We start from the raw sequence: 25,100 nt of genomic DNA, 5'->3' as shown, positions 1-25,100 counted from the left end.
GGGATTGTTCCAGTGTTGAGGAATGGCAGAAGCGGAGGATAGGAACATTTCAATTTGGATATTGCATAGCGTGGACGGTCGGTTTCATATTAGGCATTAGATTCGTTTTTTTTTGGCTTTTGCATCATCTGTCTTTTATTACCGTTGGCATAGACACTAGAATCTCACTTATACATTCTTTGAATAGCTGTACTATACTTTTTACCAGCACCTTCCCTCCTTGAACCTGCGCCGATCAATTGCCTCTTTGGGATCATCGTGGCACGTTAGCAAAAATGTCACGTGATTCGGGTTTTATTCGGGAAGGAGCTGGTCCTTCATGCCAGGCCAACTTCTTCTGTGATTGATACATTGCAATATGGGTAGATACTACCTAGCAGGTGCTCGGAAGGCTTGATCAGATGATTTATCATCTATAAGACCTCTGGATGATAATAATTTGCGCGCACGAGGGTTAGGTACTCATGCAGCGCGAAAGTCGAATGAGAGGTTGAGTCTTCAATAAAAAATAAACATAATACCAACAAAAAAATATTCATCCCACAGGGCCAAAACAATCAATGGTCGGCATTCCCAAATTGTCGTCCACGTTGGTACCTCTTTTACACGTGAGAGTAGCTGTTCTCGTGCAGCTCTGATCAGGGTTTTTGATGGGTCGGCGGATCGAACACCACATAAATGCTCTTCTTGATCTGGTCGATGTAGAAGCCAACACGCCTTAGCGCAAGATATCGTGGGTGGTTGGAATTGCGTCCGGGAACCATAATATTACCGTAACGGCAAAGTATTCCAACAACAATCACACATTGATATGCGCGGCAGCCTTTTGCTTATTGTATCAGTAAAGAATTTCGTATGCACTTACTAAATAACTCGATCTGCAAGCGTGGGTTTTGGATTCATCATGTCATCACCATAGATTACTAGGCACCTTAGATTGACACTTGTTCCTGCTCGCAGACCGTGTACTGGGTGGACGAGTGAGGAGCGTCGTCCTCCTCCAGACCAGAAACATCCGGGTTACATTATCATGATTATCGAGCAACAGCGAGGACAGGTGATGTGAGTGGAATGTTATTGTGTAACCTGGTTTCTAATCCTTCTCCAAACTCTGGATAACGAGCCATGTCCAACGATAACGTCCCTTCAACAAGCCATGTTCCCAAACACTACATCAATCAACGACTCTCATATAACGATGCTGCCTGTACAGTTCGGTGGATCGGAACCCTACCCAAGACCACAGGGACATGGCTAGGGGTGGAATGGGATGATGTCAGCCGCGGGAAACACGATGGCACCTACGACGGGCGACGTATCTTTCGATGTATCACACCTGACGACACTACAGCAGCGAGTTTTGTGCGGCCAAGTCGAAAGCCAGACGAAGTCAGGACTTTGATGGAGGCAATCAAGCGGAAATATAGCAGCGGAATCGGTCAAGACAAAGAGAAACGAGCCCCTGGCGCTGCTGCTGACGTGGGAGGAGAACAAGGACGACATGAAATCGTGGTGTCTGGTAAGGTCGTCGAAGAAGTCGGCTTTGACAAAATTTCCGCCCAACTCTCCGATCTAGCAGAACTGAGGATTGTTCTGGTGGATGAGTTACGGGTCGGAGGCGTGACGAGGAAAGACGAGGGTTGGACGGAGAAGGAGATGGAGGAAGCGCAGGAGGAATTGCGCCGTGTGTGCCCAAAGATTGTCGAATTGGACGTCGGCTGGAATCTGATGGAGAGTTGGGAAGAGGTGCTCGAGATGTGTGTGCCGTTTGAGAGATTGAAGATTCTGAAAGCCAGTGGATTAAGATTATGGGATCTGGAGAGCCACAAGGATGGTCGAACGAGGCGTTTCGAAACGGTGCAAGAACTGCATCTCAATGAATGTCTGCTGCGATCTGATCAGATCCCTTCGTTGTTGTCTTACAACGGCGATAAAGGTCCAGTCTTCCCAGCGTTGAAGACATTGTCCCTCAATTCCAACGCCATGCCTGCATTTTCAACCACCGCCGCAGTTTCCTTCCCAAGTGTTACGACTCTCACACTCGATAACAACCGATTGACCGACCTCTCCAGTCTTCCAGACATCTTCAAACTGTTTCCCGACCTCTCTACCCTTTCACTACAGGGAAATCTGATCTCAGACATCAATCTGCCCTCCTGGACGCCTCCCACTTTCCCCAGTCTCACAACATTGAACATTGCCGCCAACAAAGTCGCCTCATATCATTTCCTCGATTCTCTCCCCAGCATCTTTCCCAATCTCAGCTCTCTACGCATAACTAGAAACCCACTGTACGACTTCGAAGGTAGTACGACTTCTACTGAAACCTCATCTGGCATAAATCCTCAACATGGGCCGTTATCGGCGGGCGCCCAAGCCGACTCGCGCTCCTATTACCTGACTCTAGCACGAATACCCTCCCTAAATTCGCTAAATTACACCACGATCACACCGAGGGATCGAGAGGAGGGTGAGATTTACTATCTCTCTGTGGTGGACAAGGAGATCCACGCGTTGATAGACCCGGTCGTCCATGCCAGCACAAGCCCTCCTCACGAGGTGATCAGACAAGAGCTAGAGACCATTCGAACTTCCAATCCACTACATGTCGTCCTCTCTGCAAAGTACGAGAGAGATGATCTGGTGGAAAAGTATTCGCGACTATTCTCTGAAAGTACGAGCGTATCAACTTCCCTCGACCCGTCTACCGACCCAGAATCAACCACGTTCCCCAGCCAAACCCACCGGAAGCCATACCCTCCATCCACTCCAGGCTCACGGCTCGTCGACGCACATTTCATGTTGATACAGCCTCGACAGCCACCAACACCACAATTCCCAGTAGACCCCCATGCGACTTCAACACACTACAATCGACGCATCCCCACCACCATCTCCGTCTACCGACTCAAATCCCTTGTCGCGGCCTTCTTTGGTCTGCAACCATTGAAATTCAAACTCATCTATGAATCCGACGAATTCGATCCCGTGGAAGTGATTGACAAAGGCATGGGCGGGATTGTAAGTGATGGTGGTGCGGCAGCAGCACCGTCTACCACGGATAGTAAAGAACAATTATCCCAGGAAGAGATACAACTATCCGAATGGAGACGTTGGGGTGAGTGGGACGTGGACGATCTTGTTACTGGCGACAAAAATGACCAGACTCCAAGTCTAGGGACTGATGACACTCACGGAAACGAAGAGTCTGAAGACCAGACTGAAAGCGGCCATAGCAATGGTGATGGTGTATACATCACACGCGCAGGTCAAAGATTCAAGAAGCGGGAGACAGAGATCCTCGATGGTATGAGACCATGGGGTGACTTTCTGGACGAGGTGGCCGCGAGCCATTTGGTCTTGTCTTCTTCGTCTCAGGCGCCACCATCTAGTTCGGCTGTGGAGTTACTTCGAAGTGGAGGTGCGAGCGCTATGAATGCATTGCGCAAGGACACCGGCACTGGTACTGGTACTGGCACCGTGACAGTCAGATCTGTCCGAGAGGTCAGGATTCGTGTAGAGCCTCTGTGACGGTACTGTGGGAACTCATGATCAAGAACAAGAGATCGAATCTACGCGATAGACGATAGAGAAAGATGACTCAGGGGGAGAAGTAGATGGATTTTTACATTATCGGTTGGTTTTGTTACATATCAACAACAGGATCCTTCTTCATCTAGGTATTCCATCTCCTGTTTAGAGTGGAATGCACAAGTTGACCCTCTCACACTCACGCATTCTCATCCTCAATATTTCCCATAACCGGCTTCTGCGCCCTTAGGTCCTGTACAGGAATGAGACGAGATTTCTCCTCTCCAGTGAGTAAGCGCGCCGCACGAGCTTCTTCCTCTGGATCGAGGACGAATCGTCTCATTCGCTCGCCGAGTCTAGGATCAATAACCACATCTTTCATCCAAATCACCTCTGTCTCATCACCTTCCTTACGCGGTTTCCGCACTGACTTATGCCATGTCTTTTCCTCCTCTCCTAGTAATGATTGCTGTTCCCAGGTTTGGCCTGTTTGAACGGGACTCTCATCGGCGTCATTTTCTGGTGTTCGCGTGGCGACTGGGGATGGGTCGAGTTCTGATGTTGGGGATGCGAATGTTGATAATTGTTCATAGGGTCGGTTGGCGGCGAGGACGATAGCGGCGGTTTCGCGCCCGATTTGATCGGCTAGATGGCGGCGATTGAGGAAATTGTATATCCGGACGGGGAATTTGAGGAAGCCAAGGATGTGTTGTTGGTGGATGGGTTGGGATGGTTCAAGCTCGGAGGGGATGTTTGGTGAGAGGCGTGATGAGGCGTATTCAGAGATGGAGAGATAGGCAGGAGGTGGAGATGGTTTTTTCTTCTCTTCTTTCTTTTCTTCCTTTTTCTCTTCCTCCTTCTTCTCAGGTTCTGTGCTTGTCTCGGTAGGTGACCCGGTGGTAGTTGGCTCATCTGATCGAGTTTCAGTGGGGGGAGGTAGTGATGGAATATCAAAGTCTTCTTGTGGCGGAGGTGGTGGTGGGAGTGGTTCTTCCACGGGTCCAAGCCAGCCTTCATGTAGACCTCTGATGTATTCTTTCCAAGTATGTCTCCCAAGCACGAGGTCACCGCGCACGCCAGGTTCGGGTCTGATGTGGACGGCCTCCCGTATGGTATCGATTATCAGCTCCGTGTCGGGTTTTTGTTCCTCGTCTGGCCTTGGTCCTGTCTCGCCCTTTCTCCGCCGGAGTCTTCGTATCTGTTCGGCGGTACCGTACCGCACATCGCCTTCTTTACGGCCTTCAATTACATCGTAGTCCATGGCGGCGGCAACCAGGACGGGTTTTACATATTCCTTAAAATATTGCCTCGAAGTGCGGATGCCATCGCCAGGAGGCGCAGATAAGAAGACGGTCAATTTCCTGGGCATCTCTTTGACCTCAAGAGGATTTTGAGAAATATGAGCGACCAAGTCGCACCACTTTTGTTGATTCTTCTTCCTGTGGTGACGGTCATAGAGGACGGCTGCAGTCCAGGAACCGGTGACGGAGAGAAAGATGAGCCAGTTTCGAGAGGGCAGTTTGAAACGAAAGTTGGGCATGCCTGGTAATAGTCAGATGAGTCAGTCGTACGGCGAGCGCAGTGAAGTAGACACAAGACTCACCCATCATCCGGAAAACCGGGTTCTGTTTCGGTGGTTGCTTTGGAGGTTCATATTTGGCTCCTTCTGGTAGACTGGAGTTGGACTCCGGTTTGGGAGGTTCTGACATGGTGAAATTGTGCGCAAGAGGCGGTGATGTATCGGACTGGTCACGTTTCAGGCTATGGGTGATATTCAGTGCATGGCTATGATGCACAACGTTTGGTGGTTGACATGCATGAGAGAGTCTGCACTACTCTGAATCGTCTCTAGGAAAAAAACATGATGGAGATGCAGATTGGAAGCATGAGGGTTGGATTTCTGCCGAGGTTTAAGCGAGGGAGTAGCACGAGGACAGGAGTAGGCAGGTGCCTGTTGATTCGAGGAGTCTGTGTTAGTAGGCCACTAAGATACTAAGTGCGTAGCCATCGAGTTTTATTTCCTTAGCATCCAGAGGAAGAAAGAATGCCCCAGGTGCGTCGGCGCGACCTGCCCTCCAAAGAGAAACTCGTAATTCACTACTACTCCGTACAAGGGCAGGGCACGTGTGACAAGATGTGAGGGAACAAGGTCTGCCAGGCGCAGGCGGTGTCAAGCCTCACTGATTCAATCAGAGGAAAGACACAGTCAATAATATCAAGCCAGGGTAGCAGTCTGAGAACCAATGAATCTGCTGTGCCTGAGAATCCTCAACCCCTAGATCTTGTGTGTGCCTAACGAAACGACCTGTCGTGCCTGTACGGAGTACGGAGGTTCACGGTCCAAGGGGCCCCAGGTGCCCCTAGCTTTGGCCTGGCGTGCCTGGATAACGCCCCCAGTGGCCCCCTCCAACATCCATGACCCCTAGATTCCCCGCCAATGCCCAAGTGAACCCACCAAGACACACCTTATGTGGTTACGCTTGTGCTCTGGACGCTGTCTGCTCCGTGCTCTGGTGCTTCAACCCTGTTGAATCTGAGACGAGACTACTCCGTATGTTAGTGGTGATCAGAATGAGCATTGCGTCTGCGTGCACCTGTACTGATTGAATACATACACCACACCCTACACAGTCATTTCTTTTCTTTCACGAGAGCAGAGCTACCATCGACACCTGGTCGTGTTTCTGTACGCGATCTCTCTCACTCGATCGTTCAACCTACTCTCGTGCTCTATTCCCCTGCGTGTCGTTATTGCCCTCCTCTCCTAAATCGGTCTCCATCTCCTATACGACCGAATTTCTCCTGGATTTGACGCCCGATCACCTCTACTCTCCTCTTACCCTGCAATACCGACCGTCACTCCTTCTCGTCCCTCTTTCCCACCCTCAAGTCCGTGTCTGACCTAGAGTCAACGCCCTGAGACCAGTGTTGAGACCGGCAACAATCTGACCACCCTCAATCCTCCTCGTCACCTCTAGGCCTCGTCGACCTCTACCCTCCTTCCACTTCCAACCATGGATCACGACAATAACCGTTTAAGGCTGAATTTTCAGTTTGACAACCAACACAATTCTGATGCTGCCAATGCGAGAATGTATCCTACTACCCCGTCCACGTTCCCACAATCCATCTATGGCGGTCAACAGCAAGACTATATGGGCGGCATAGTGTCTCCTAACACCGCCAACAACCCTGGTTATTTCATGAACCAGGGTTTTCCTCAACAATCTCCGCAACAACAGCAGCAACAATATCATCAGCAGCAACAGCAACAGCAGCAGCAGCAGCAACAACAACAGTACCAGTATCAGCAGCAGCAGGCTAATCTTCAATCTCCTCAGCCCGCCTACCAAGCAAACTCGAGGCCTTATATGCCCGCCAACAATAACGTCAATGATGGTACCAGTGGCTTGATCCAACAGTTTTCCAACCAGGATCTCGGTGCTGCACCTAGGCCGGTCGCCAACCGCACTCCGTCGCCAGCAAACTCCCGCCCACGCACTGCAGCCGACCCAAGACAGGCCCAAAATCCATACCAAGCCCATCTCGCTCCTCCTGTCCCTTCGCAAGCCAGAACCCAGCCGAAGCCAGAAGAGGAGGAAGTTCCCAATCCTCGAAAATATTCCGACAACATACTGAAAAGAGGCACCGCCGCTAAACAACTCGTCAATTCTTTCTTCCAAGAAAACATCGAGCGAGCCAGGGATCGAAACAGCCGTGCCAAGGAACTCGATGCCATCCTCAAAGACCCCAATACCCCCGAAACCACCAAGCAAAAGGAGATCAATACCCTGGCCCAGAAAGAAGCGCGTTTCTTACGCTTTATTCGAACAAAGGAATCTCCCCAAAATTTCACCACCATCAAGGTTATTGGCAAGGGTGCGTTTGGCGAAGTCAAATTGGTTCAACGCAAGTCCGATGGCAAGATCTACGCCCTCAAGTCTCTCATCAAATCAGAAATGTTCAAGAAGGATCAGTTGGCTCATGTGCGTGCCGAACGTGATATTCTCGCCGACTCCAAGGACAACCCATGGCTGGTCAAGCTTCACGCATCTTTCCAAGACTCTGCTTTCCTCTATATGCTGATGGAATTCTTACCGGGTGGTGACTTGATGACCATGCTGATCAAGTATGAAATCTTTTCCGAAGACATTACTCGATTTTACATGGCCGAAATCGTCATGGCCATTGAAGCCGTCCACAAGCTGGGCTTTCTGCATCGGTAGGTGTTTTCTTCTAGAGTATGATTTTTCTGACACTGACCTGGAATAGTGATATCAAACCTGACAACATCCTACTGGATCGAGGCGGGCACATAAAACTGACCGACTTTGGTCTCTCCACTGGTGGTCGAAAGCAGCACGAGAATTCCTACTACCAGGCGCTACTCAAATCCAATGCTCATGACAAGTCTGGAAATCGTAACTCGATGGCTCTAAACGAACAGATCAATTTGACAGTCAGCAACCGTGGCTTGGTCAACACATGGAGGAAGTCTCGACGTCATATGGCATACTCTACGGTGGGCACACCAGACTACATTGCTCCTGAAATCTTCCTAGGTCAGGGTTACACCTACTTGTGCGATTGGTGGTCAGTTGGTGCCATCATGTTTGAATGTCTGGTCGGCTGGCCACCGTTCTGTGCAGAAGACACTCACGACACCTATCGTAAAATTGTCAACTGGCGTGAATCCCTTTACTTTCCCGATGAGCTGGTCTTGGGCCGGGATGCAGAGGATATGATCCGATGGTAAGTCTTGTGATTTCCTGGACAACGCATCGTGCTGACATGTATCTAGCTTCCTTTGTGACGCAGCAGACCGGTTAGGCAAAGAGGGTGGTGCTCATGACGGAGCGACCAGTATCAAAAAGCATCCTTTCTTCCGTGGTGTGGTTTGGGATCAGTTGCGAAAGATCCGTGCACCTTTCGAACCCAAGCTCACCTCCAACATCGATGTCAGCTACTTCCCAATTGACGAAATCCCGCAAGAAGACAACAGCGCATTACACCGAGCACATGCCAAGCAGGTCTTGCCTGAACAGGATGCCGAGATGAGCTTGCCTTTCATCGGATACACGTACAAGGCTTTCAATGCATTCTCCAACTCGTGATGAAAGGGAGTGCAACAAGGCTAGGATGTGGGTTGTTAAGAGTGGACTTTGGTCAATGATCAGATATCATGTCTTCTGGTCAGATGGAATGAGACAATTCGGCGACACTGTGCGTCATGAAACGTGATGGAAAATTACAGAAATGGTAGCAGAGCATATTGCATGGAGTTTAGTTCTAGCGCATTTTGTCTTAGAGAAAGAATGCTGAATATGTCTGCATTAAAGGATGGATGATTGTCCAGACATGAGAAGCATCGAGGCACAGAGGGTAATTGAGTAGAGACCCTAATTGAGGCTGAATGACGTCAATGGAGAACCACCGTGCTTTTCCTCCCTTGCATATGAGTTTCACAAAGATATTCATCCCTCCCATGCAATTCCTGCAAACCATTGTGCACAGTCATTGTTTTGCAGAGTCAAACAATTGCGGAAACACTGTCGCTTGGTCCTGGCACACTTGTTTTCCTGTCGAGAAGCCATTCTTCGATCAGAACGCGTCTATCCATCACCTGACCCTGTGCAGACATACGGAAATGGATGTAAGTCATGTCTGCTGGTTTTACTGGAGTTCCCTGTGGCCACATGCACTTGTGATGCTGCATTGTCCTTCATCATGATTGACTAGTGCCAGGTCTTCTACATCTATACATATAGCACTGCAGCATGGTTGAGTGTCCAGGCACTCGCCCTGATGGCTTTACCCAAGTTGGTGGTTGCGCTGGTCGCGAAAGAAGGATCTCCTGTTACAGGTAAGCTGACTTGAGGAGGAAACAGAGCAGACGGAGCTGTGACTTGACCTTAGAGATCTGGTCCATTCCTTCTGCCATACGTGGCCAGAGGTGTTTCTGAAGCTGACCATACCCGTTTATGTCACCAGATGTTGAGATCTATCTGGCTCGTCTCCTGGCGATTTCCCTTTTCACTATCTCCATTATTTCCCTCTTCTTCACTGGTACCATCCCCATCTCGTCAAGTTCCATACCCCCAGTCACCTCCCCGACATCTACGAGCACCGATCCTGAATCACCATATACTAAACCCATCCTTGTGACTACTACGCTCTTTCACTCTCTATGCACATTCTATACCTATGCACGCTACACTCAGGATGGTACAAGCGGATATGTATTGGGCGCCGCTGGATATGGAGCGCTGGCAAGTATAGGGGTATGGTGTCTTGTTTTTGGCACTGGACCAGGTAGGGTCAGTGGCAGGACTGGCTTGGATAAAAGAACGAGCCGTTGGTTAAGTGGAAAGGGATCTGGAAGGGAGAAGCTAGTCTGAGCACCTGTGTTAGTTTCTGCTCCTTTCTCATACACAATCAACATTGTCTCAGATCATCAGACAAGATACTTGGTGGTTGAGGCTGGATGTGTTCGCATGAAATGAGATAGAGCGTCGTGCATGTGGTTTGAATGACAAGCCTAGATCTTTGATATTACCACAGCATCTTGAAATTGCTTTGCATCATAACCAGACTCATAGTATCAATTCCAAGCTGTGATACTCACCTCTGAGGCTGTGTCAGCATTGTCAAGGTGTCTGTCGTGAATAATCAGGTGAGGAACGAGTGGATCACATGTACACAGCCAGCTGACATGACATTGCTCCTTCCGCCGCTTGCCGCTTTTCCCCTTTCCCCACGGGTTGCTCCTTCCCCTCCCGACCAAAGCCGTGATTGCCTGTGTCGAGGTGCACAATTTATCACGTGACGTCACTCCTTCTTCCTCGAACTTCATTTCTCAGAAAAGCAGCAACACTCCATCTCCAATCCATCAACACTAAACTCCCTTACACTTCCAGGTTCATCCGCATCCTTACTCTGCCTCCATCCAAGGCCATCGCCTCATCGCGGCTGCCCCGCGGCCAGTCTCCAGTCACAACATGGACACCAATCCTCTGCGTACCTTCGCGATTCCCGTTGAACCCATCCAGTTTTCCACCACCCCCGTCGTGAACCATGCCACATCTTCCAAGACCCGCGGATCTAAGACAGGGTCCGCGCCCACCGTGCCCTCTGGCTACGCGGAGCAGACAGAACAGTCAGACTCATCGGCGTCGGCCACCAGCCCAAGCGCAGATCCAGACACCCAAGATCTAACACAACAAGATGGAGAAACTCCCTCACGAGCGTCGGTCAAGAACACAGCCGCGGACCAGAACGGTTCCACTGAAACGCAAATCATTCCCAATGCTGCCGCACCCTCGACACCCATGAATCCTCAATACCCGAATCAATCCTCTGGCAACCAACCCCATTTAATACCCTCCTTTACTCCCCGCTCAACGCCTTCTGGCTCACTCTATCAGAACCTTAGTTCCACCGGTAGCAGTCTCATTTGGAAGAACTCTACCTCATCCCTACCTAATGGCACACCGCGCCAACTCTCAAAACATTCACAGGTCTACACAACCCCAAAAGGCGTTATCCGCGCTGATCCTTGGACCTCCAAGCATAATGATCCAACTACGACCCCAGGGAGCGTTGCGCCAACAGAGCCTGAGAACCCCGGCCCAGTTAATCCTTTCAGTGACACCTTCCCTCTGGTCTTAGACCCTCCTGACCTCGATGAATGGCGGCATAAGCTCTTCAATGTGACGGACACGCTAGTTCTGTCTGAGGAAGAATACCTCACCTATTTCCCTCACGTTGACAATGTCTATTCCCACCGCTCCACCCAAAGATACAAGCGCAAAGCATTTGTTTCGCACTACTGGGACTGTCGATTGAAGGGTCGTCCAAGTGGAACCCCCAAGAGTGACGACCCCAACAAGAAGAAGAGAAAGCGTCAGGCTCGTGAGCGCGATCTTTGTGATGTTAAGATCAAAATCACCGAGTATTTCTCCGCCGAGGAGGCTGCAAAACAAGGTCTTCATACTGGAACCAGCGATATGCCACCCTTGTTTAATGGCAACATTGCCCCCGAACTACTGGGCGATTCTTCCGGCACTGTCGCGGTCCCTCCAACCAACGACGAGGACCATGATCTGACCATTGTCCTGGAGGATGGTAGCAACAATCCCACCAATCCCACCGACAATTTCGGCCTTTTGGAACTGCCTCGCAAATTTCCAAAAGGCCACCCTGGTGCAGAAGGCAAAAGATGGTTTGCAATTCAGCGAGTGCGTGGGAATCCAGGCGGTGGAGCCCTTAGCGAGCAGAAGCGGAATTCAGTGAATGGGGCCAACGGCATGGATGGCGGCGAAGATGAAGACGGGGACACCAGCATGTTGGATCCCAACATGGCCGCTGATTCAAATCACAAACACAGCCTGGAAGACAGTGATCGCATCAAGAAAAACAGCATCGAAAGATGGATCATCAAGGAGGAGAAGGAAAAGAAGAGACTCAGTGTAAGTGATTCCATCATGCTTTGTGTGTGTGTCTGAGATGGCTCTGTATTGGAAGTATAAGATTTCTAACGCTGTTCCTCTTGTACAGAAACTCAACGCAAACGCGCCCCCTCCCAATCCAAATCAAACAGCCGCCACCGAATCCATTACACCGACCTTTCGTGCCAGTGGCATGGCTTGGGTCACAGCACGTTCGCATGCTCAACCCGCATCATCTAAAATCACCTTCTTTGCCAACGGTTTCTGCCCCTTTGCACAGCGAGTCTGGATTGCTCTGGAGCTCAAGGGTATCCCTTACCAGATGGTGGAAATCATGCCAGACCACCTGGACAAATTTCGACCCGCAGAGATGTTGGCCGTGAATCCTGAAGGCAACATCCCCTGCATCAAGCATGGAAACTGGGCGATTTGGGAAAGCGGCGTGATACTGGAGTACCTGGAGGATTTGTCTATGGGACATCCCTTGTTACCTCTAGCGAACCCGCAATTACGGGCGCATTGCCGACTATGGACGGACCATATCAACCGAAAGATCCTCCCGAGTTTCTACAGCCTCTTGTTGACGCCCCCACCGAGTCCGCAAAGCCAGCTGGATGGATTCGACGAGGAGGGTGATTTCCAGACAAGGAGAAACACGGCACAACACACCATGTTAGTGGCAACACTACAGGAGAACATTACTTCTCTGGTCAATGCCAGCCATGCGACGGGCCCATTCTTTCTGGGTAACGACCTCGGCTATGTCGATGTGGTTTTCGCACCGTGGATCATCCGTTTGTCGCGAGTGCTTTCATACTATCGCAACTTCCCCCGTCCAGAAGTGGGCACAAGATGGCGTCGATGGGTTGATGCTATCGAAGGAGACGAGCGAATTCGCCGAACAATCAGTGACGAGAATTCCTACCATGGTGTCTATCGTGGCGTGGGCGAAGATGGCTGGGACAGCTTCACCAAACCAGTGGGTGATGAAGACGGCATTGAAAAGCCGAAAGCGATCGTGGAAATTGATTATGCCAAACGCGTGGTTGCTCAGGAAGGTTTTGGTCTTGGAGGCGACGTTTGGGGTCATCTTGGTGTCAATGAGGGAGACGCAGAGAAGAGACTAACGGCATAATTGGTGACATGGAGGACTTGGTCAGTCAAAAGGACTTGGACGCTGTCGGTGTGAATGTAACAAACACCATCATTCTGTACATCATAAAAGTTCGTAGGGAGGAAGCTGAAGCTGAAGCTGCGATTTGACTTGGCTTAGCTTGCCTCTCTTGAGAATTGGTCGAATATTTCCGACTGAAATATTCGAGTTTAATCATCCTCTCCACCGTCTAGAAAGGATACCGGATGTTATATCCAGCTAAGACGCCTCGGTAATGGAAGGTCGATTAGATTGATTCTAAAAAATCCAGCTTCTTCTTGTTCTCCTTTTTTTTAAGCCGTCCCAGGCCCTCCTAATCGATGTTGTGAGGTCGAAAATCCAAATCCCCCTCTTCCACTCCCATCCGGACCTCTAGGCATACGGACCGGATGGATTTCATTCGATATTGGAGTTGACGTACGACTGCTATGGAAATAAGGTGAAGATGAGCGACTGTTTTCACGGGCGGAGGGCCTGTTGGAGGTGGATGTGTTTGGATCGTAGAGAAGATGATGATGATGATGATGGTCTCGTTGCTGTTGTTGTTGGGCGGTTCGTGAATGGGAATGTGTCCTTGACGATGATGATGAGGATGTCGATGTCGGATTTTGAAATGATCCTGAGGTAGAGTTTGGGATGGGGGAAGGTGAAGGGCCATGGAGACCAGCTCCATTATTACCACCACCACCACCGCCTCGTCCTCGTCCGCTGGTTCTTCCGCCACGTCCGCGATTTGGTGTGGCTGATCGAGAGCCAGGAGGGGTCAGACTGGATGGTGTTGATGTTCCTGATCGATTGAGTGCGTGGTGGTTGTGGTTGTAGTTATGGTTATGGTTATGGTTATGGTTATGGTTGAAGCCGCCTCCGCCAGCGCCGATAGGCGATTGTTGCGACGAGATGTTCCCACTACTGTACGTCGACGTCGACGTCGATGTCGCGGATGCCGTTCCAAATAATTCTTGTCGACGTTCCTCATATTTGCGCTGTTTCTCCTCTCGATCTCGAGCAGCTTGTGCCTGTCGTTCCGCTAACGTCAATTCTTTGACCTTGATCTCTTCTTCATCGTCAGAAGATTCCTGGTTTGCGCCACTGGTTCCATTATCGTTAAACTGGGAATTGGAGTTTCCACTTCCATCGAGGTGGAGGTTTTCAAGGCCGTTGATGGGCGGTTTGCGTTGGATGATGGGGCCTTTTCGAGAGAGGAGGATTGGTGGGGGTTTGAACTCGCTGGCTAGTGGTACCACGTTGCGAGATTCGAGGTAGTAGTTCGGTTCTTTGGGTCCTTCGCTGTGGGAGGTCACTGGGTTAGTCTTGTTGGATATGAACAGGGGATGTTGAGGTCTGTTGAGAGGCAGCGGGGGAAATATAGAGTTGGGTACTCACGCCTCAGCCCACAGTTGTCTGTTGAACTCGAGTTGTTGGGCTCTTTTCTGCGCCTTGGTTGCTTTGGATGAGAGCTTTTTGGGCGCTGTGTCCTGCGCTGTCACCGGCTTCTGGGGGAGGGGGTTTGTGTCAGTGGGTCTGCCGGAGAGAGTAGAGAGTAGAGAGTAGGGTGGCTTTGTCTGATTTGCAAGGGTGGTTCTTACGTCTGCAGATTTGGACCAGCCATCGTCCCAAGCATTCGGCGTTTGACTCATGAAGAAGTCCCGGGAGGGGGAGGAGGTTGAGCTTTGGGTGCCGAGTAAAGAATAGGTGCCGTGGGAGTTCAGGTAGAGTTCGGCTTATGGCTAGGATCTGATCATGTGGAATCGAGTTTCGGTAGTGGCCTGCAACTTATCAACGGAGAATTGGACAGGACGAAAGCTGCAGGGTAAGGAGGAGTCCTGAGAGGAGAGATCAAGGCGCAGGTTCTAGTCCTTTTATGTGTGCAGGTAGAATAGAACATGGGAAATAGGCTGAAAGATGAGATGTGGTAGAGGATCTGAGTTGAGATGTGGGATGGAATGGGATGTACTTGTGGGGTGACGTTGATGGATGAATGGGAAGGGGAATATTTTGGGGAACTCACCTCGGAATCGGAAAAACCCCGGATGCGGATTCTATCCAAAGAGGAAATTATTTCGATGCTCTGAATATATCAAGATCAAGATCAAGATCAAGATCAAGATCCTACCTCCACCTCTTGTTCAATTATCACTCCTCATCTCTATGACCCAACATGTCAGACTGCAATTAACATCATGCCTCGCTTTTGGATTAATAATGTGCTTTCTATATCAATGACATATGTTTCTCCCTATTGACCATCTGTACATTTATCAACATCAGACCCGGCATCCAGCGCCTGGTCGCCATCGTACACCAGGGAGAAGACCATTATAAATTACTCCCCCGCCGTGGTCGCGAGCCTGCCGGGGAACTCGTTTCGTCCTTCTTCTTCTTCTTCTCTTTACCCATGGCTATTTTCTCCCACTCTTCCCATTCCTTAGCAATCTCGCTAAGCACCGTCGACATGGCGGATGCAGAGGCCATCAAACCATGTCCCTCGGTTTCCAGGACTCGTAGATCGCACCTTTTCATCACGCTTTGGAGCCACCGCACATTGTCTAACGGGACGCGCGAGTCCCGTGCTCCATGATGTATCACCACCGAACGTGTCACTTCGGCGTAGCGGAATCCAATCGTCCGTCTTCGTTCCAGGCATACCACTAGATCTTGTGCAGGATTGGCATTCATTGTGGCAAGTGCCCAGATCCGGTGCGTGAGAGACTGGTTATACAGGGACTGCCTGGCTTCAGCAGTCAGCCGAGGTGAAACCGGCCGTGAACCAGCCGCGGCCGGCCTGTTGGGGAGCTGCCCCTGACGTTGTGATTCAGGACTTGAACCTGAATGAGCTGTCGATTGAAGGCCCAGGTTTGTATTAGTTGTCTCATAGCACGAAACGCTTCGTGGTCGATTGACATTGCCATTCTGGACATTCTCCTTGTCCATCCCTGTCGGATCCTGTCCGAACGCGGGGTCATTCTCGACGTCCTGGAAGGCGTTTTCCAGGGCGAAATCAAAGTTCTCCCATGGCTTGCTTTTCTTCTTGAGAGGCTTTGCGTCGACCGAAGCACTCGTTGCAGTCAAGAAGCGAGAATTGGCCACTTTCAGAATCTGGGCTGGAAGTACACTCAATATCCGGTGACTTATCGGAAGATTGGCGATGGGCTGCGAGTCTGGCCCCAGGGCAGCCCCTTTGGGCATCTGTGATGGTGGAATCCACGGGGCCAGGAGATGAATACGGCCCCTCACAAATTGTGGCATCTTTAAGGCGGCGGCCAGGGCGTAGATGGCGCCAGCTGAGTGAGCAAGGAGAGAAAATCGCGTAATTTCAAGTGAACTACAGATGACAGCGACATCATCCACCCAATTGAGCGGCGTACACGAGGCTTCGGGCAACGCTGAACTCTCGCCAACTCCTGGACGATCTGGTGTGATCAATCGCAGGCGCAGAGTTCGAGCCAACTCATCGTAAAAGGCGGTAAGATAGCGGGTCAGGCCCATGCCCACACAGCACAAGACCACAAAGCCGTCTGGGTCTCCCACCTCGGAAAATGCAATCGTACGACCCGTCCGGGGATGTCGGATCTTCTGGGTAAAGCGGGGTGCACCGAGAAAAGATTCCACTTCATCTGAGATGGCTCTGATCTCGGAAAGACTACTGTCAAGTTTGACAGAGTTGGTGATTGAAGATCGTTTGAGCGGTTGCACGGGGTTTCGCCCGTGGATGCGAGTGCTGTTGTTGCGAGAAAGAGAAGGCGCGGTACCATTAGAATTAGATTGCTGAGGTCTAACAGGTTCCTCCGATTGGCTGACCAAAGCAGGCATAATAGCAAGATCAGAAGCAGTAACGGTGGCCGATACCAGGGGCTCTATGTCCACTTCTGGCGACTCCAAGACCACATCGGTGACTGACAACCTCGAGGTCGGGTAAGGACTAGAGCGGCGAGAGACCTTTGCTGTGGCGATTGTGTGCCTTTTGGCCGCCTTCTCCGACTTGCGTGCCTCGTTGCGCCATTCTCGTTGTCGCTGTTCACGGGCCTCCTGGAGTTCTCGAATTCTCCGGACGGTGGAATTATCATCTTCGATCAGGTCGGCGTCGATGTTGAGCTCTTTGAGTTTGTTATTTGGTGTAGAATATCGGTATGCGTCAGACTGCTCATTTACGCCTGTTAGGCTTTTCCGGAGAGATGAACGTCGAGATGGGATCGCGTGGTTGGCCAAGTCAAGCTTGCTCAGGCGATTGATGACGGGTAAGATGGAAGCCTCGACACCGGGATCATCAGTGTGTCCTTGAACGGAATAATCATCCAGGGAGGACGTGCGAATTGGAAATCTCATATCTCTTTCTTGCTCAATGTTGGACAATGATTCTGGCCTGCGCCGGCGGTCGGACGATAGCCGTTTTGGAGCAACTGGTCTTGTCGCCATGTCGCGGAGGGATTCGCTGGTGAGCCTACGGCGTGGAACGCTGAAGCCGCTCAGGAGTGAGAAGGTGGAACTTGCACTAGATCCCCGTTTGCGGTCGATGCTAACAACGCCGACACTTTCGGTCTCGGCTCGAGATCTCAAGCTCTGTTGTGACTCGCGGGTAGTGAGGCAGGGTTGATTGGAGACGAGGGAGGAAAATCGAGACTTTGTCGACCGTTTCTGCGGGGCAGGTGGGCGTCGTGCATACCGGATTACTGGCGCAACGGCGGCTTGGTCGTCGCTGCTATCATCGATAATGGGGTGATTGTGTGAGTCGCGTTCCAAATCTTCTGCTGGTTCGGCCGCTGGCAAAGCTGCTGATAGCTGGGATTGGTATTGAATTAGATCAAAATCGTCTCTATCCGAGTCTTGTTTCGCTGCGGCGGTGATGGCACTGAGAGAATTGATCAGAGATGAGATGACCTGGACAGGTTGGGCGCTGTCTGCGGCTGAGGATTGTGAAAGGTCAGGGCCTTGGATATTTGGCTGGTGTTGGCTTGGAGTCCCAGGGAAGTCGTAAGGAAGGTGCGCAGGTGTAGACCCGTGGATGTCCATGCCTCGATCTGCATGGACAAGATGAGGCTTGATGAGGCTGTTTGAGAATCAACTGTGTGAATCCGAAGTCTGTGGACTTGGAAAGCGGACTGAGCGATCCAGGAGGCACAGAACAGGGGCCCGAGGCGCCTTGGGGCTGGTGGCCTCGAGTGATTGGAGGTACACGGCCAATAGGAGACGGGATTGGCTCGAAGAGGGAAATTGAGTCTTCCCAGGATGATGAACTTGGCCAAGCCAGCTGGTAACTTTAAAGTCAGTCACAGCGCAGAATGATGTTGGGAAAAGGAAGGATGTTTAGGGCAATGAAGTTGAGCCATGATGTCGAGCTTGGTGATCAGTTGAGAGAGGAAAGACGACGAGAAGCGAGGTTGACGGACTGAGTACCGATCACAGTAATGGACGAGCGATCAAGCGAAGAGGGTGACATTGAAGCAGGCGAGGCTGTTGCTTAAGGAAGGGGAAATAAGGCGTTGGTTAGCTATGGTTGGGTCGGGACGCTGGCCGCGCATGGGATTTTGTCCTAACTAAAATACCTAACAAACTCAATAATAATTGTTATAACGTACTTTAGGTAGTGACCAAAGGACTGGAGATCAGAGTTTGGTTTAGGCGGAGAAATAGTGGAAAGGTCGAGGGAATGGGTTCGCCTGGTGCTACTCGTAAGTGGGTGGACCAAGGAACAGGGGGCCCGAGGGCCAAAGGGTCCTGGAGATTTGCTGAGACGGGGTGTAAGCCCACGGAAGCCCTACGCATAAGCATACTGCTTTGTCGACGTTCGAGGGGGAGGAGTGGCTCCCACGCTTATTATTCTCAACGCCCAAACCTCGAATCCTGTCCCCTATTGGATTAATAGGAGCGAGCCAAACGAGATCAGTCCACGTGCCTAGCGTATGCATTAGGGAAAAACGCCTCGGGCCTAGAGCCTGCCTGAACTTGGCTTGAAGCAGGCGAGTACGAATAGTGTTATTTGAACCCTAGAACTATCTGTTGGATGTGATTGTGATCACTGATGAGTGATAGTGATGACTGAGAAAGAGAGCACCTATAGATACCTACCTTACATAGGTACTAGGTACCTGCGTAGGAGAGAGTTTTCATAGAATTACCCAATTTCTGGTGTCCAGTGTTGTCTCACTGTTGGCGTTGGGTGCATCCGCAGGCAGTCACTCATCCTACAGCGAAACACTGATGCCTATAGTACCAGCAAAGTGACAGCACAACACCTCTCATTCACTACTGATCTCCCTGTTCTGGACATTCGACAATCAGATTAAAAATGTCAAATACATCTTTGTTTATAGCCAATTGAGTGGTTGTCTACCTCAACCCGTCAGTTGCCGGAGTGTCTCTTGTGTCTATGACTCTAATATACCAGCACCAGAGGGAGGATGTCTAATAGTGTCGCGCTAGCTGCACACTGTCCGATGAACCAACCCAAAAAATGCACCTGACCTGCCCAACGCCTTGCTCGAATTCAAAACTCCCACAACTTTTTTCTAATCAGCCCCGGCCAGACATGCCAAAGGCATGTTGTCCGTTTCTGCAATCGCTGAAGTCGACGTTCGTCAAAGTTCGTAATACAACTTGCTCCCCTGAAGTTGACTGCGCTCGCTCGCATCGTGTATCATACAGTCACTGCATGGCCGAGCCTCAGTCTTTCTCGTTCTTCGCCAAATACTCGCCTGGACATCTCCAGGACCATCTCAAATCCTTCTCGTCCTCGTGCTGCGTTCTCTCGAAATCGCTCCACACTAGCTTCCTCGATTTTCGTTCGAATCTTTTGCCAACCTCCACATAGAGCAATAATTTGAGCTTCTTGTCTGAAGTCCGTCTTGCTATGTGGATCTCCCGAGCTCTGTTGGTAGATGACGGTTTCTCGACATTGTAGCAGGTTTGACCACGTCATGTTGGTGCTGCACATGGTCACCTTTTTCTGTTGTGGATCGACGTATGATACCTCGTAAACGTGGCTGGTGGTGTCTCCGCCCAGAATAGTCAACACCCATTGGGGAGCAGTCTGCTTGCAGGTGATGAGTCTTTCGGTTCGAAGGATGCCAGTGTCGGCATCAATGTGGCGAGAGATCGTGTCCACCGCAAGCACGTGGTTGGCCTTGTCATTCCATGGACAATACTTCCGCCAGTTGTTGGTGCTGACCTCTTCCCATGAATACTCAAAGGTATGTGACGAAGAGAAGATTTTCATGGTGTCGAGAGTCGTAGAGTTACTGAGGCCGAGGCCGAAGGATGATTTGGAGGGTGCTGGAACAAAGCTAGATACAAGGTCGCGTGGGCGAAGGTTTATGTTTCTGGTGAATCTGTTTTTTTTTCCAGTCCTGAATAGGTCGTCTCGGTATGAGAAGCTCTGAACGTCGAGCAATCAAGGTAGATGTGAGGGTTGACAGAAAAGGAACGAAGGTGTAGATGAGATAAAGAGAAGAGTCACAGTTGAAGGCCAAGGTACAAGACAGGTGAAGATGGCGAAAAAGAAAACGCAGGGTCTAAGGAAGATTTCGCAGAGGCACTTTGGTGGAGGAAAAGCGGGAGAACGGGCGAGCTCGGGTTGATCTGGCATTGTGATTCGTCGACGGCCTCGCGCCGCCGACCCTTGACTCTGTCCTCACAAAGGCCAGAAGGCCGGAGTCCGAAATATAATTCGTCATGACTGAGATTATTCATCTTGATTGGCGGTTGCATCCAACAGACAAAGAATAAATGTCATTGTCTGACACATGAGCTAATCAGAGCCCTGGACGCCATCCGCCACAGATCTCACAGACGATCCTATCCTTCCTCGGCTACGATCTGGACCATTTAGAGCCAACGCATTCAAACGCATCAAGAATGTTCTTCCGTACAGAGGAGTGTAAGAGCAATATGGTTCATAACTCTAAGAGTATCGTGAGGGGCTACATTTGGTATCTTCACCCGAAAACTACAGTCTACACGATGAGTTCCAAACTGAGGTCAACAGGTGTCTAAGTAGGTACCTAAGGTAGGTAAGGTAGGTGAAGGTAGGCAGATACGGGAGGTCCTGTAGGCATGCACGAGCAGTGACATTGCACCCTATGATGCAACTTGGGGTAATAAATTGTAGCCTGGATGCAGGCCGAGGGGCGTCGTCACATGCGTGTGTGCGCTCTTTTTTTGCATCCCCTCTATGCGTCGTTCTCCTCCAACCAACTCCCTCTCCAACGACCATGCATTGTCATTATGGCAACGCTCCTACGTCAACCTCACCTTAATCCAGCACCGAGTTGAACCTCGCCATGTCCGAGTATTGGAAGTCTACGGTATGTCACACACTTGTCTCTTCGTTCTTAATTTTATGGTCAGCTGACAAAATACTCTAGCCCAAATACTGGTGCAAACATTGCAGCACCTACGTGAAAGACACCCCTCTCGAACGCAAGCAACACGAAGCCACCGGAAAGCATCAGGGCAACCTTAGACGATTTCTTCGAGACATCCAAAATAATCATGAACGAGGCGAGCGCGACAAGGAGAGGGCCAAGGCAGAAGTCGAGCGTCTGAAAGGCTCTCAAAATGCATCAACAACCAAGACTCCATCCGTGCCTGCTACACAGCGCCAATCCACTTCTGGGCCACTCTCAGCCGCCGATCAGAAGCGACAATGGTCTCAACTTGCAGAGATGGGAATTCAGGTTCCTGAACAATTCCGCAGCGAAATGGCTATTCCTGGAGACTGGAGTTCCTTGCCCACTTCCTCTTCACAAGACCTCCCTCCAGAGGATCCGTTGAGCATTGGCGTGAGGAAGAGAAAAGCCACGGACGAGGAAGAAGAGGAGGAGCTCATACACCAAGCCCCGATCAGTCGCGGTTGGGGTAATACCACCAAGGTGTTTCCAGGACAAGACTCCTCAGATCTAAGCAGTCTTTTATCTGGCACCGTCGCTCTCAGCAAGAAGTCAATCAAAGCAAAGGGCGAAGCCACTACACAGGAGGGAAAACCTTCGATTCCAGCCAAATACAAGCTAGAACCAGACTCAGAAGACGTTAAATCGTCTGAAGCAGGCTCTCTCTCTAAACAAGTCGGCGAGGGCCTGGAACATTCTCTAAGCACCAAGCCCATCATCAAGACGGAGGAAAATCCAGTGAATGACTCGAGTCAGCTGGACCAGACACCTGCTGAGATACAGGTGCCGGTTTTCAAGAAACGCAAGCCCAAAGGATGATTCTGGCGACTGCTATGAAGAACACCTGATTGTTAGCCATGCACAGCCTCAGCATGGCCATTCCAGCCCAAGCTGCACTCTGCCGAAAGAACTTGTCAACCAACCAGATAGAGCGAAATGGCTCCTTTAGCAACAGAACTTGAATTGGCTAATCTTGGACGAGATTGTAGATAATCTGCGAGTGTGCGACTATCGAATCGAGATACCGACAGAAGGACCGAACTCGTCACACTTGAGCGTCTATTGACGTGATCCCAACGAGATCGATGTTGTACAACATGACAATCTTCGTGGAACCCAAGCATGATGGGGTTGTGTACAAGTAGGTGAGAGTGTGACCAAAATGGCGTTCTACTCAGTTGCATTGGGATCAAGCCAAGGCCCCTGAGGCTCTAAACAGCATGCATCCTGGCGCTAGTCGTTGTATGCAAGAGATACATTATAGGCGCCGACCAGGTTCCCGTGATCAGATATGTAATGAAGCCCCCCTTGTACGAGTATGCAGGGCTCTCCTTTTGGGTTGAGCACAGGGAATGCATTATCTGAATACGGACGCACAGGCAATTTGCTGCAATTTTTGGCACCGCAAATGTAGATTGAGAGGCAATCCCACGTGTGGGTAGAAACTGGCGAGATCTCTATTAGGGAACATTCCCAGACCCCCTGACAAGGGAGCCTGGAAGTATGGCACTGGTAGGCATCAATTATTAGACATGGTTGAAGAATCGAGTTAGCACTGAGGAAGTTGCCGACAACGATCACCTCAGGAGTATCCGGCTATTCCACGGGCACGGGTCCAGATTACATATGTTGCGAGCCTTTACGATTCGGGAGTCGAGATGTGCACGATGGGCTGCCGAACGGGCTTGCCGGGCGTTTGGAGCATGGATGGAGACGGGCGGCCCTGGTAATATCCTTGTAAGTGGGCAGTGGTACAGACTATGAGAAGCGTACGAGTACGCATATCGTACAGTCGAAGCCTGGAAGCGGACACCCTTGCTTGATGGTGGTTTTGGGTGAGCCATGAGCCTAGCGCTCGGAGAATTGTCCAGCTTGGACCAGCTTAGACCCCTGCCGATCGCCGCGGATCCTGGTCATTAAGGTATTATTGGGGAGGGGAGGGGGAGGGGGGCCATGGGGTCCGAGGGGCCGCGAGGGCCCGGTGATCTGATGTGTTAGAGTGCCAGAGTGCAACCAGAGAGCTTGTCTCTCACAGTAGGTAGCCGCGCCAGCGAAGCAGACACACGCTACACGCCATGGTCTGATATGCATGTCTCTCATCATGAAGAAGCCTTCCAAACCTCAGAACGAAGATTTCAATTTGTGTGTTCCTGGATCGACTACAAGCGGAACTTTGAACAACCGGGCTGGCAAGGAGTGAAAAATATGGGGAAGCGCCCGCTACGGTCAGTACTAAAAAGTTTCGAAAAAACCCCCTGAAGAATCGCCGGTCGATCGTCATGCGTCTCAGGCATCATGTTTTCTTGCATTAAGTGTGTTGACCACAGTCTTCATGTGACATTTGAGGTAGATCAAGGAGCACGAGGAGCCAAGCTGTACACCTCGCCTTTGTCTCCGATTCAGATGGGAGATCCTCTTCGGTGTTCGGATGCAGATCATCAGACGTGTGGGTGGGTGGATTGATGGTCAAAATGTTGACGTTATGATAACGAACAGCTTGACCGTTAGGGTCAACCTGGGACTTGCAAAGTTTGAGCTTGGGATTGGAGGACGATGTGTTCACACAGTACGTCTTTATTATGGGCCATTGCCCCTCAAAGGTAATCGTCATCCGAGTCCAGCTACATAACAGAAACATTTGAATCACCATCCAGCTACAATCTCGTCATGTTCCATGATGTTGGAGGTATGTCACAGATTTGAGAGCAGGAGAGGAGAAGAAGAACAGGAGAGAAGAAAGATGGTAGTGAATAACCAGTTTCATCAGCAAAGTCAATGTCATCAGGTGCGATGATCAAACCGCTACTTCCGACCATGATTGACGCAAGGAAATCATCTCGTTGGCTGTAGTCGAGTAGGGAGTTGATGACCTTAGTTGGTGCAACAATGTACAGTTCAGACTACAGTATGCGTGATGCGTTGGGACAAATTTTTGAGTTTTGTATGTGCAGATTAGCCGATAGTCTAGTATAGGTACTTGATAGGTACTTGGTGATTTGGTAGGTTGCACGCCACATGGTTTTTACGTTTTCTAGGCTGGGGCCGGAAGTTTCTGCGCACTTCTGGAGGCACTACGCGTAGGTGCCAATCTTGGATTCTTGGGACCTTAAAGGTGAGGGACTCTCGGACTCTAGGGCTGTCGACATTTTGGTTGGCGGGGCTGTTTGTGGCAGGGAGAACACAGAAACGAGCGAGCGAGCTGCAACTAAAACAAACGACAGGCGAATTGCGCTGTCGCCAGGCTAACGCAAGTCTCGCAGCCCATGTTCTCCGAAGACCTGAAGAATCACAATTTGTACTGGTCAGAGAGAGAGACAACTTTCTGGAGGCTGGAAGCTAGGGCTGAACCTGGACCTGATGAGAGTTTTACTGTAGGATTGCATGCTGACATGGTGGTATCGCGAGATATCCACGATTCAAGCAACACGATTGATTGAGCCCCCCCAGGCCAAGAGCAGATTGGCTAATGAATCCGAGAGGCCAATATCATGAAGATCTACTCGTACGCATTATGCACCTAGAGTGTCTACATAATATAGGTAGCGCAAGGTGGTAGGGTTGATACGGAGGAGTGGCGGTAGCCTAACA

The 25,100-nt window shown here is 50.6% G+C and overlaps 8 protein-coding genes across 8 annotated transcripts; 4 read left to right on the top strand and 4 right to left on the bottom strand.

The window, feature by feature from the left end:
- Positions 1 to 871: 871 nt before the first annotated feature.
- PV10_08553 (uncharacterized protein) lies at positions 872 to 3,583 on the top strand. Its single transcript, XM_016373589.1, has one exon. The coding sequence runs from the start codon at positions 1,126 to 1,128 to the stop codon at positions 3,529 to 3,531; it is 2,406 nt and encodes an 801-aa protein (XP_016220500.1). The 5' UTR covers positions 872 to 1,125; the 3' UTR covers positions 3,532 to 3,583.
- Positions 3,584 to 3,601: 18 nt separating this feature from the next.
- On the bottom strand, positions 3,602 to 5,403 carry PV10_08552 (uncharacterized protein). Its single transcript, XM_016373588.1, has 2 exons — positions 5,135 to 5,403; positions 3,602 to 5,073 (listed from the first exon to the last, which is right to left on the bottom strand). The coding sequence occupies exons 1-2, from the start codon at positions 5,238 to 5,240 to the stop codon at positions 3,731 to 3,733; spliced, it is 1,449 nt and encodes a 482-aa protein (XP_016220499.1). The 5' UTR covers positions 5,241 to 5,403; the 3' UTR covers positions 3,602 to 3,730.
- A 667-nt stretch (positions 5,404 to 6,070) lies between these two features.
- On the top strand, positions 6,071 to 8,966 carry PV10_08551 (uncharacterized protein). Its single transcript, XM_016373587.1, has 3 exons — positions 6,071 to 7,753; positions 7,804 to 8,283; positions 8,333 to 8,966. The coding sequence occupies exons 1-3, from the start codon at positions 6,546 to 6,548 to the stop codon at positions 8,643 to 8,645; spliced, it is 2,001 nt and encodes a 666-aa protein (XP_016220498.1). The 5' UTR covers positions 6,071 to 6,545; the 3' UTR covers positions 8,646 to 8,966.
- Positions 8,967 to 10,428: 1,462 nt separating this feature from the next.
- PV10_08550 (uncharacterized protein) lies at positions 10,429 to 13,373 on the top strand. Its single transcript, XM_016373586.1, has 2 exons — positions 10,429 to 11,999; positions 12,088 to 13,373. Exons 1-2 carry the CDS (start codon positions 10,530 to 10,532, stop codon positions 13,111 to 13,113), a joined length of 2,496 nt encoding a protein of 831 aa, XP_016220497.1. The 5' UTR covers positions 10,429 to 10,529; the 3' UTR covers positions 13,114 to 13,373.
- Positions 12,079 to 15,069, bottom strand: PV10_08549 (uncharacterized protein). The gene is made up of 3 exons (XM_016373585.1): positions 14,718 to 15,069; positions 14,515 to 14,624; positions 12,079 to 14,418 (listed from the first exon to the last, which is right to left on the bottom strand). The coding sequence occupies exons 1-3, from the start codon at positions 14,766 to 14,768 to the stop codon at positions 13,425 to 13,427; spliced, it is 1,155 nt and encodes a 384-aa protein (XP_016220496.1). The 5' UTR covers positions 14,769 to 15,069; the 3' UTR covers positions 12,079 to 13,424.
- A 186-nt stretch (positions 15,070 to 15,255) lies between these two features.
- On the bottom strand, positions 15,256 to 18,630 carry PV10_08548 (uncharacterized protein). The gene has a single exon (XM_016373584.1). The coding sequence runs from the start codon at positions 18,136 to 18,138 to the stop codon at positions 15,448 to 15,450; it is 2,691 nt and encodes an 896-aa protein (XP_016220495.1). The 5' UTR covers positions 18,139 to 18,630; the 3' UTR covers positions 15,256 to 15,447.
- Positions 18,631 to 19,408: 778 nt separating this feature from the next.
- Positions 19,409 to 20,652, bottom strand: PV10_08547 (uncharacterized protein). Its single transcript, XM_016373583.1, has one exon. It carries the CDS (start codon positions 20,339 to 20,341, stop codon positions 19,763 to 19,765), a length of 579 nt encoding a protein of 192 aa, XP_016220494.1. The 5' UTR covers positions 20,342 to 20,652; the 3' UTR covers positions 19,409 to 19,762.
- A 586-nt stretch (positions 20,653 to 21,238) lies between these two features.
- On the top strand, positions 21,239 to 23,443 carry PV10_08546 (uncharacterized protein). The gene is made up of 2 exons (XM_016373582.1): positions 21,239 to 21,428; positions 21,489 to 23,443. Exons 1-2 carry the CDS (start codon positions 21,405 to 21,407, stop codon positions 22,329 to 22,331), a joined length of 867 nt encoding a protein of 288 aa, XP_016220493.1. The 5' UTR covers positions 21,239 to 21,404; the 3' UTR covers positions 22,332 to 23,443.
- Positions 23,444 to 25,100: the final 1,657 nt, after the last annotated feature.

The sequence above is a fragment of the Exophiala mesophila genome, assembly GCF_000836275.1.
Source record: "Exophiala mesophila strain CBS 40295 unplaced genomic scaffold supercont1.6, whole genome shotgun sequence".
Taxonomy (NCBI): domain Eukaryota; kingdom Fungi; phylum Ascomycota; class Eurotiomycetes; order Chaetothyriales; family Herpotrichiellaceae; genus Exophiala; species Exophiala mesophila.
This window is presented reverse-complemented; position numbering and strand designations above follow the sequence as displayed.

Excerpts from the sequence above, each read along its gene's own strand:
- PV10_08546 (XM_016373582.1), top strand. The coding sequence starts at position 21,405 with ATGTCCGAGTATTGGAAGTCTACG. Across the intron at positions 21,429-21,488 it reads CCGAGTATTGGAAGTCTACG|CCCAAATACTGGTGCAAACA; the intron begins GTATGTCACACA and ends AAAATACTCTAG.
- PV10_08551 (XM_016373587.1), top strand. The coding sequence starts at position 6,546 with ATGGATCACGACAATAACCGTTTAAGGCTGAATTTTCAGTTTGACAAC. Across the intron at positions 7,754-7,803 it reads AAGCTGGGCTTTCTGCATCG|TGATATCAAACCTGACAACA; the intron begins GTAGGTGTTTTC and ends GACCTGGAATAG. Across the intron at positions 8,284-8,332 it reads GCAGAGGATATGATCCGATG|CTTCCTTTGTGACGCAGCAG; the intron begins GTAAGTCTTGTG and ends ACATGTATCTAG.
- PV10_08550 (XM_016373586.1), top strand. The coding sequence starts at position 10,530 with ATGGACACCAATCCTCTGCGTACCTTCGCGATTCCCGTTGAACCCATC. Across the intron at positions 12,000-12,087 it reads AGGAAAAGAAGAGACTCAGT|AAACTCAACGCAAACGCGCC; the intron begins GTAAGTGATTCC and ends CCTCTTGTACAG.
- PV10_08548 (XM_016373584.1), bottom strand. The coding sequence starts at position 18,138 with ATGGACATCCACGGGTCTACACCTGCGCACCTTCCTTACGACTTCCCT.
- PV10_08553 (XM_016373589.1), top strand. The coding sequence starts at position 1,126 with ATGTCCAACGATAACGTCCCTTCAACAAGCCATGTTCCCAAACACTAC.
- PV10_08547 (XM_016373583.1), bottom strand. The coding sequence starts at position 20,341 with ATGAAAATCTTCTCTTCGTCACATACCTTTGAGTATTCATGGGAAGAG.
- PV10_08549 (XM_016373585.1), bottom strand. The coding sequence starts at position 14,768 with ATGAGTCAAACGCCGAATGCTTGGGACGATGGCTGGTCCAAATCTGCA. Across the intron at positions 14,625-14,717 it reads GCTGGTCCAAATCTGCAGAC|AAGCCGGTGACAGCGCAGGA; the intron begins GTAAGAACCACC and ends CCCCTCCCCCAG. Across the intron at positions 14,419-14,514 it reads AGACAACTGTGGGCTGAGGC|CGAAGGACCCAAAGAACCGA; the intron begins GTGAGTACCCAA and ends GACCTCCCACAG.
- PV10_08552 (XM_016373588.1), bottom strand. The coding sequence starts at position 5,240 with ATGTCAGAACCTCCCAAACCGGAGTCCAACTCCAGTCTACCAGAAGGA. Across the intron at positions 5,074-5,134 it reads CCCGGTTTTCCGGATGATGG|GCATGCCCAACTTTCGTTTC; the intron begins GTGAGTCTTGTG and ends GACTATTACCAG.